At 46.1% G+C, this 10740-nt stretch overlaps 1 protein-coding gene across 1 annotated transcript in view; it reads right to left on the minus strand.

The window, feature by feature from the left end:
* Nucleotides 1-1580, minus strand: part of arsb (arylsulfatase B) — a 122423-nt gene extending 120843 nt beyond the window's left edge. Inside the window, exon 1 of the mRNA XM_069938288.1 lies at nucleotides 1205-1580. Within this exon, the coding sequence (XP_069794389.1) occupies nucleotides 1205-1456 (252 nt within the window). The 5' untranslated portion in view covers nucleotides 1457-1580. The remainder of the gene's footprint in view (nucleotides 1-1204) is intronic.
* Between the last annotated feature and the right edge of the window lie 9160 nt (nucleotides 1581-10740).

The raw sequence follows: 10740 nt of genomic DNA on the forward strand, positions 1-10740 counted from the left end.
CTCATGGGCTGAAAAGGCCTGTTACTGTGTTGTATGTCTAAATTTAAATTGATCCTGTCACATTGCAGGGCAGAGAAAGTTAGAGAATGAAAATAAAAACCGCAAATACATTTTAATAATGCACTGACAAACATGTAATAAAAACACTTAATAATTTAAGGGACTGAAAGGGTGGAGATCTTCAGATGGTGGGTGACTGGGACTTTGGGATGGAGATTTAAAATGAGCTGAATCTGGTTGCAAGATATACCTGCAGGTAAACTGAAACAGAAGGAAAGCTGCAAAATTTTATGGAGGGCAACCAGAAGCACTTCTCACATAGGAGAAAGGATCTGGTAGCTTTGTCAAGACCCAAAAATGAAAACCCAAGTATATGAACAGTTTGACTCAATCTGAAGAGGTGGGAAAATGGTACAAAGGTTGTTTTCAATTCTCAACATTGCATTTTTCCCAAGGCAGGATTGTGCACGAGAAAATGGAGAAGTTGTGGGATCAAGAGAAGTGATGAAATTTGGAAGAAGATCCTACACTTTCAGTTCTTGTTACCAGGCAGGTATAGAAGAGGAGGGAATCTTTCACGTCCTTTTGGGATTTCAGAGGTAAAAGTGTGCAGGCGAGAATAGTCACCATTTCTGGAGCTATTCTGGTTGTGATTTGATAAAAGTGAAATTAAAGGAGAGCAAGCCACCAACCTGTCCAATAGTGGTGTTACAAGGCTGAGGATGATACAGAGGAAATCAGCTGCCAACTGAACCTTCTTCACTGTCCATTCTGTAGTTATCTAAGATTCCAACAGAATCAAGATGAAGCGGGGAAAGTGGGCCAAGGAATGGCAGGTGGAATTTAACTCTGACACGTGTGAGGAATTGAGCCATTTTAAGGCTCAATTCAAGGCTGTTAGCTGCAAATTGGTGAAACACCTTATATTCCTTCAGGGCATTCTCCGACCAGGCAGCACTAATATTTCTAGTTTCTGTTATACCTCTTGCACAGTTTTAATCGTACTTTCCCCGTCCGTCCCTGTCTCCTTTCCTCCATCTCCCCACCTTCTGTCCTGACCCTCTCCAGACAAGATCCTCCCACCTTCTTTTTCAATTCAGACACCTGCCTGCTTTTTGATGACGAAGTGATGTGGCCCGAAACGCTTGAGGCTGCGTGACCTGCTGGCTCCCTCTCCACCCGGATCGTCCTCCCATCACCTTACCTGGTACCTCCCAGACATGAGCTGGCTGCGCGAAGGCGTGCATATGGGCTGCACATAGTAATTCTCCAGCCGGACTCCCTGGGCGGATAACTTGTCCAGGACTGGGGTTTGGATCACGGAGCCGTGATAGCCGATGTCATTCCAGCCATGGTCATCGGCCAGGATGAAGATGATGTGCGGCGGAGAGCCAGCAGCGGCGGAAAGCAGGAGACAAGAGCAAACGAAAGGAATCGTCGCCTGCAACTGCTTCATCCTCCCCGAGCCTCGGTCAGCGCGAGTAAGCTCGCCACCAGGAAGCGGCAGGCAGGTCCCCGTCACGTGACCGGCCACGTGATCCGGTGGCCAGCCCCGGCCCCGCTCTCCACGCCGGGTCCGCTTCCCGCCCAGGAGTTAATGGTAAGTCGTCAAAGTTGGCTGATCCTCTTCCCACAGGTGGTGCCCGACTTCTGGAGCGTTGGCAGCATTTTCTGACTTTGTTTCACACTTTTAACTGTGCCCCTCATCCTTTTAGAAACCACTCTGCCTGTCACCTCCCCCCCCACCAGCCTTTAAAGATTAAAACCATGCTCTCCTATAACTCAAGCCAAATGTAGTTTTTTTAAAATTATTTGTTCTCTTTTAGATTTTTCTCGTCATGGCCTCGTAATTCTACTTATTGTGTGTGTGTGTTTGCATTAAGTAAAACTTTCTATACTTTATACTTGTGTGCTTGTCAATAGAACCCATTCACTCCACATCCGACTCATTCTTCTCCTCAAGTGTCCCTTTCACACTTGCAAGCGATCCCAGGAATTAACCGCCAATCAGCCCTTAAGTGTGAAAGCAAAATCATCTCACGCCCGGGATTGACTGCCTCAACCCCTAGTACAATCCCCGGCCTCTGCAATCAGGCAAGTGTGAAATGGGTAATTGCATTGTGGGATTGAAATGACCCAAGTTTTTGCATGAAGAAAAGATTAAAATGGAGGTATAAACTTTGCTGTGAGGGAGAGAGAGAGAGGAACTAGCTATCGCGCACACAATTTTTAAACCGCATGGGAAAGTTGGTAATACAGTAAAACCTCGTTAGAACGTGGTAGTTGGGGTCCAAGATTTCATACCGTGTTACAGTCGAGTTGCGGAACAGATGCAAAAAGGTCAGAGGGCCCACGGATAATCAAACCCAAATATTACCAGTTTTCGAAGGATCCACTCTCTATAACAAACAACTTCATTGAAAGAAAGCAAGTGCATTCATTTAATATTGAGATTCTGAATTTTAATCAACTTATTTGCAAAATTTGGGGTATGTATTTTCAAGTGTCAATAGTCACAGATGCCCGCGCTATAAGCGATTCTGTGGATTAACGAATTGTGTTCTAATGAGGTTTCGCTGTACTATAGTGCACAATTTATAAATACCATGGGAAAAATACCACGGACCTCACTTCCCAGAATGCCGTGTGGCAGAAAAACCCGCCCATGAAGAGAGCTTAGCTAATTACTTGTGTTTTAGAGCTAGTGAACCAGTGCGGACTCGAAAGACCAACATGGCCTGTTTCCGCTCTGTAAATGGTTATATGGTTATGGTTAAATGCTCAGTTGCTGCAGCTGGTCATACAGCATGGCATTCTGGGAAGGCAGGTCTGCCATCGCTTTTTTCCCCACGGTATTTATAAATTGTATGCAATAGTGCTACCAACTTTCCCATGCTCTATAAACTGTGCACAATAGCACTACAAACTTTTCCATGCTGATTAAATATTGTCCACTATTGCTATTTATTGGTAGCATTTTCTCACAATCCCTTATAAAGATGTATATAGGTTGGCACAACAATAACAGGAGCTGAAGAGTTCATACTGTGCTGTACATAAAGGTTAATTATGTTATAATTAAAGCATGATTCATTTTGTTCAAATATAAGATCATAATACATAGATCAGGATTTAGGGCAGGTCCACCATCGCTTGATGCATCATGATGTCACCAGTCGAAGGTAGAACAATCCTAATCCCGGGGATGCCTCCTTCCAAGTGTGAAAGTGTTCAGTGTCCCAGTTAGGAGTGGTCAAGTGTGAAAAGCCAAACCCCCATTCCTATCGTGGGACACTGAGCAGCCAATTTAGTGGGATGTAAGTGTGAAAAGGGCTATTGTAAAATCATTTATTAGAAAAATACTGGTCTTGTTTTTAGAACAACTTAACGTGGCCACTAAAACAGCTGACTGTTTACTTGTATTTTACAAGTAAACACAAGGTAATTGGAGGATAGCTAATGTTCCAGTGTTTAAGAAAAGCTCCAAGAATAATCCAGAAATTTATAGACTGGTGAGCCTGACATCAGGAGTAGGTAAATTATTGGGAGATATTCTGAGAGACCAGATGTATAAGTATTTGGATAAGCAGGAACTGATGAGGAATAGTCAATGTGACTTTATGTGTGGTCATATAGAGTTTTTCCAGGAGGTTGCCAGGTAAGTTGATGAAGGAAAGGCAGTGGGTGTTGCTCACTGTAGTGTGGAGGATCATTTGGCCTCTCTGGTGGGAAACTGGTTAGAAGCCACCACATCTGTCAACCAACATCAAGACCAATCATTGCTGAGTACTCGGGTTGGCCCTTTTAATGGTCCTTTTAAAAGAAAATACACATCACCACTAGCTCCTTTTGGGCATACATGGGCTGACCCTATGGCCAATTACTATGTGCCCAACACATGGAGCAGCTTGGTTTCTTTCTCCCCAAGGAACGAACCTAAGCTCCACTCCCGGTTATGAGCCAAAGATGCCACTGGAGAATTAATCAATGGTGTGTGCCAGTAACGGGTGTGGGAACTTATTATGGTGCACACTAATAAAAGACTGTTGTAATGTTTTTCTTCTCTCCCAATCAATCAGTGCCGTACTTGCATGGGGGTCTAGGGGTGGTGATTACTTTTGCATCTTCTGTACTGTAGACAGCCGCTCCCATCGGCTGCTCTGCACCCACTACACCCACTGTACTCATCCCTGCTACATGCATTAGTTAAAAATGGAACTTGGCTGGTAGCAGACGCCATTTCAAGAAGCTCCCATTATACATTATATTGTTGTTGGATTTAACAGTAAAGCGTTCATCAGAGGCTCCCACTTGGTGGTGTGGTTATTTGATGCAATAACAAACATGGTGTCAGAAGTGGGATCGGGTGCATCCCAAGCCTGAAGCCTTCAAGTGAAAACTAAGTAACCAATGCCACGCTTGTAACTGTGCCATAACAGCGGACAGATTCAGAAGGGCCGACCTGCTTGTGTTTGAAGGTAATGTGACCGAGAAGTGACACGTATTCAAACAAGAATATGACATTTTAATTGTGTTAGTGCATTGTAATAAGTCTGCCTGAGCAGGAGTATATATTTTACTAAATTTGGAGGGCCCGAGGCCATCAAAAGGGAAAGGTCATTCATATGTGCAAATAAGGGTTATCATTACCAGTCTGGCTGAGTCCAGAGAGGACTGTGGGTGTTTAAAGAGAATATTTCGAGAAATGTGCAATCCACAAAAGAACTTAACAATGGAAAGGTACAGATTTAATACCAGAAACCAGAGGCCTGGCAAGCCAATTTACTTGTATGTCAGCAGCCTAAAAATCAGGACAAAGACCTGTGACTTCAGAGTGTTCTGTGAAGAGTTGATTAAAGACAATAGTCTGCGGCATATGCGATGAAGGCAAGAAAAAGGCACTGTTGCACAGCAGTGAACTAATGCTCGCAAAGGCCATCTCCACGTATCTGGCCTTTGAAACCACGGAGGAGAACAGTAGAAAGGTAGCCCCTCCACAGCAGCAAAGTGTGAGTATAGACCCAGTCCAGGCAGGACCTGCGAACAGGCAGTGGCTGGATGCCAGCAGAAGACAAAAACAACCAAGCCTTACTACACCTTCACCCAGGACAGAGTGCGGTAACTGTGGCGGCAACCATGTGGCAAGATGAGAGATGTGCCCAGCGTTCGGCCAACAGTGTCGAGCCTACCAGAAATTGAACCATTTTAGCAGATGCTGCAGGGCCAAGGAGCAACTCACCCCAAGACCCAGATACAGAAGGATGATTAACCAGTTGGAACCTAAGCAAGGACAAACCAACTAGGATGACGAGCAAGAATTAGAGGAAGCCAGGAAGCATTTGTAACAATAAAGATCAATGGTAAAGCAACAGACGTGAAAGTTGAGACTGGAGCCAAGTGTAATGTCATGTCACAAAGAACATTCAGTCAATTGAGGAAGCCTAATGGCATGTGGGGGTAGCAGAATCAGAACTGGCAGCACAGTGTGACTGCAGTGCTACATACATGGACAAGTACTCATACTAACTTTCTTCGTAGTTCAGGAAGGCATCCTGCCTCTGCTGGGCCTGAGTGTAAGCATGGACATGGGACTTGTTTTATTCAGCAGAGAGGTACACCAGATAAGTCCGGCAAAAGATGATTTGACACAAAGAATCTTTTCTGAGTACAGTGACCTTTTTACGGAGGGACTGGAGAAACTGCCAGTGACATTCTCCATGTGGCTTGACCCAGAAGTGAGGCCTTTGGTCCCTCTGGCACACCATATACCAGTAGCAATGAAGGACAGGGTTAAGGTTGAACTGGACAGGATGCTGGACCTGGGCATGATTGCTTCAGTCTTCGAGCCCATCAAATGGGTGTAAATGACATCAGAAGAGAAAGACTGGACCAAGAGTGGTTAGCCAGATTGGGAGTGTAGTTCCCAATGCTGACCTTCTTTTGAAATTGAATAGGAGCTTGTGAGGAGTAGTGTTGGTCACGCTACGTTGTAGTGACCGGATGGAATGGAGCGCCATAGGGAGGACTTCCTGCCAGCATGAATCGTGGAAGGCCTTTTGACTTCAGGGCCAGTTTGACAGCCTTCCAGACCGTGGCATTCTCCTTTTCAACCTGGCTGTTCCCCCGGGGGTTGTAGCTAGTAGTCCTGCTGGATGCAATGCCCCTCACCAGCAGGTACTGATGTAGCTCATCACTCATAAAGAATGAGCTCCAGTCACTATGAATATAGCTGGATACCCGAACATGGAGTCTAGGGTCTTTATGATTGACAAAGTGGACATGTTTGGACATGGAATGGTGAACAAGAAGCAGGAGTACTCATCAGTGATAGAGAGGAAGAAGATGTTCCCGTTCATGGAGGGGAGAGGTCCCTTAAAATCGACACTGAGCCATTCGAAGGGTCTGGATGACTTGTTCAGCTGCGCATTTGCGGGGTGGTAGAAATGTGGTTGCACTCCACGCAGACCTAGCAAGACCTGATCATTTCCTTGATGTCTTCCATGGAGTAGGGCAGATTGTGCGCCTTGACAAAATAAGCAATGCGGGTGACCCCTGGATGGCAGAGTGCATTATACAGAGACCGCAGTTGGCTGGGTGTGCGGAGGCACAGCTTCCTCTGGTCAAGGCATCTGGAGGGTGATTAAGGGCTCCTGGTTGATAGGCAATGTCATAATTGTAGGTGGAAAGCTCGATCCTCCACCTAACAATCTTGTCATTCTTGATTTTGCCTCTCTTGACATTATTAAACATGAATGCGACCATGCACTGGTCAGTGAGGAGTGTAAATCTTCTACCAGCCAGGTAGTGTCTCCAGTGCCTCGCGGCTTCTCCAATGGCTTGAACCTCCTTTTTCACAGATGGGTTCCGGAGCTTGTGGCCTTGTAATGTCCAAGGAAAAAAAATTGCAACTGGCCTGCCTGCCTGGTTGATGGTAGCGGCTAGGGCTACATCTGAAGCATCGCTTTCCACTTAGAAAGGTACATTCTTGTCCACCATGTGCATGGAAGCTTTTGCAATGTGGTTCCAGAGGTTGTTAAAAACCATTTGGGCTTTTAAGAGAGGACAAATCTTATCAGTGTATTGAGGGATCCACTGGGCATAGTATGAGAAAAACCCCAGGCATCTCCTTAAAGCCTTTGTAGTCCTGGGAATGGGAGCTCTAACACAGGATGCAACCTATTGGAATTAGGACCAATGATACCATTCTCCACCACGTAGTCAAGGACAGTCAGACGTTTAGTCCTGAACACACACTTATCAGAGTTATAAGTGAGTTTCGGGGCTTTTGCCACGTGGAGAAAACTTTGGAAGTTGGTATCATGGTCTTGTAAGGTGTGGCTGCAGATGGTGACATTATCAAGGTAGGGGAAGGTAGCCTTCAACCCATACTCATCCACCATTCTGTCCATCGGCCTCTGGAAGATAGAAACTCTGTAATACCAAAAGAGACCCTCCAAAATTGATAGAGACGACTGTTAGCCTCAAATGCCATATATGGACTGTCCTCAGAATGGATTGGCAGCTGGTGATAAGCAACTTTCAGGTCAATGGTCAAGTAGACTTGATACTGCGCAATATCATTCTCAATGTCTGAAATTCGAGAGAGGAGGTATGTGTCCAGGAGTATATACCGATTAATAGTTTAGCTATAGTCAATTAATAGCCTGGACTTGTTTTTTCCTTTTACCACTACCACTTGCGCTCTCCATGAGCTGGTGCTAGGTTCGATCATACCTTTGTTGAGCAGGCGTTGGGTCTCAGACTTTATAAAATCTCGGTCTGCTGTACTGTACTTCCTGCTCTTGGTAGCAATGGGTTTGCAGACTGAGGACAGGTTCAGGAAGAGAGGAGGAGGGTTGATATTCAGTGTGGAGAGCCTGCATGTGGGTTCTGATTTTAGGGGCCCTCTGTTCTGAACTGTTACAGGGGGGAGGGGACCAGAATACTCCAAGGTCACGCTTTTAAGGTGACACAGGAAGTCCAGACCCAACAGCACAGGAGCACACAATTCATTAAGTATATACAAGTGAAATTCACAGAATTTCCCCCCCTTCAAATGACAGATGTACTATAGAATGTGGTTGAACACGTAGAATGTGAATGAGACGCGAGGAATATGCGATAATTGGAAGGATACATCTTTAGGCTGTATTTTTGCACAGTCCGTGAGTCTATGAAGCTTAGCAATTAGTGGAATGTCTGTTTACTTTCACAGTCACTATGGAGTTGCTGAGCTGGCGAGGTCTGTCCTAATCTAGGACCATTGAAGTTAGGTCCCCGAAGACTTCATGCTCCTCACTCGAGTGGTCTCCACTGTCCTGAATTGCCCTCTGTGAGTAAGATGGTATTGACCTTGTGGTGCGGCAAGATGGCCGTCCTCCTTCCTCCTCCTACAATTATGGCGTTGAATTTGGATCGTGATGAGATGGCTGACGAGCCTTTTCGCGCCGCTTTCTCACTGCCAGCCTCCGTTGGTGCACAGCACAGAAAGTGGGGGAACGGTGCAGGCCACGGATTTCCCCAGGCTTTTTCTCACACTGCAAACCCTTGCCTGATGCCCTTTCTTGCCACAGCTGAAACACATTGAGTCTTTGCTGGGCAACGATTTGGGGTTGCTGGCTCTTGGCACAGAAAAAAACACTCCCTAGCACATTATTAGGGCAGGGGTAGCGGGAACAGCCGGTCCTTCGAATGGGTCACCTGGGTGAGCGAGCTCGCTGGCTTCAAGGTCATCGTTGTCATGCTTGGCCTGTTCCAATGATTTGGCCTGTTCAACATTGCTAGCCCCGTCCTTCTTTCCCGAATTGAGCAGTCGCTACCTCATGTACCTTGAGCAGAACCCCGCGACTAGAATGCCCCAGATCTGTTCTTCTTCACGAACACGGCCCATAGCTGCTTCTTGGTATGCATCCACAGAACCAGTAGCTAGTCTTCGATGGTCTCTCCTGGCCGCTGGTAAAGTAGAGCAAGTTGGTACCTTGCTAGGACCTCGTTTTGCGACTTTAAGAATTGAGCCTTCAATGCCTTGATGGCAATGTCATATGTAGAGCAGTCCCTGATGACTGCATACCCTTTCGTTTCTGCCCTCTAAACGAGTGCAGACCTCCTGAATTCATCGGTGTGGAAGACGTCTCTGGTCGCGTTCAGGTTGGCCTGGAAGCAGTCTAGCCAGTATGTGAACTCCTCAGCCATGTTGGGGACAGCAGATCTATCAGTAGCATATCAGGCTTCAGTAGCACTTCCATCATTTAGGGAATAAGCTAATAAAATTGTAGTGTGAATAAAAGCTCTCATGACCGGAGGGAGAACAAACACTTTTATTAGCTTATAACTATGGGTAGGGGTTCACAGTGGTCTTCAGAAGGGTTCTGGGTTTAGGTGGGAAACCAGGCTTATATGTGAGCAGAAGGGGCAGAGCCAGGAGGCAGGGCCAGCCATCAGCACAACACACTACCAGTGAATCCCAGTTCACTGCACAAATAAAACTTGACTACAAATCGTCGCTGCTGGCTTCATTCAGCATGAGTTTCGGCCAATACAGATTCCTGCAAATGCCATTCAGAAACAATTCAACCAGCGAGATATTTCAAAGATCAATGGAGCAAATCTTTGCTCTGTACCCCTGTGCCATCATTGTTGATGACGTACTCATGGTTGGCAAGGACTTGGAAGAACATGACACAAATTTTTAAAAAAGTACTCAACAGAGCCCAGAAGGTAAACTTTAAACTCAATCCCCAATCCCCGAAGTGCAGATTTCAGCTGAAACAGTCCGGTTATGTAGGCCATGTTTTCACAGGAGAAGGCCTGAAGGCAGACCCATCAAATACCAGGGCAATCAGTGAAATGCCAGTACTGACAGATGTGAGAGCACTAGAATTTAACCTGGGCATGGTCAATTACCTGTGCAAGTTCATCCCGAACTCCCGTGATCTTACTGCTCCATTAAGGCAGCTGACATGGAGTGGTCCTGGCATGAGCAGCAACAACTCACAATTGATACATTAAAAAGGCATATGTCATGCCCACCTGTTCTATCGTATGACAACCTACAAAGACCAGTCATGCTAACCTGTGATGCATCATGGTAGAGTCTGGGTGCACCATGCATCCAGGTCATTCACCGACACGGAGACCAGGTGCACCCAAATAGAGAAGGAGTTGTTGGCAGTAGTTTTCGCCTGCTCAGAATTCAATATCTACATCTATGGTAGACCAGTGACCATAGAGACTCACCACTTAACTCTGGTTACAATCCTGAAGAAGCCAATTCACACAGTCCCTGCATGATTACAGAGAAAGATGCTCAGTCTTCAGAAATACAACCTGTCTTTAGTTTACGTGCAGAAAAGAAATGCACTTAGCCGACGTGCTCTCCCAGAAAATGCACGATCCAGCACGCTGAGGAAGAGGACACTTCGGATATAATGACAGTAATGCACATCTCCTCCTCCCGGTTGGAGGAACTGAGATGGGACACGGATGAGGATGCAACTTTGAGGAAACTCGGCAATTTTATCAAGGGCGGCTGGCCAGACAAGCAGCGCAGCCTACCACCTGAAGTTCAACCCTACTTCCCATTCCGGGACGAATTACTCATCGATGGCAAAATCACAATGAAATTCCAGAGAGCAGTAGTCCCGAGTTCTCTGCAAAACACCTACGTCAGCATCTTGCACAGAGGGCACCCGAGGGCAGAAGCAACCAAACGCAGGGCTAGAGACATTGTTTTTTGGCCAG

The sequence above is a fragment of the Narcine bancroftii genome, chromosome 1, assembly GCF_036971445.1.
Source record: "Narcine bancroftii isolate sNarBan1 chromosome 1, sNarBan1.hap1, whole genome shotgun sequence".
NCBI classification, from domain to species: domain Eukaryota; kingdom Metazoa; phylum Chordata; class Chondrichthyes; order Torpediniformes; family Narcinidae; genus Narcine; species Narcine bancroftii.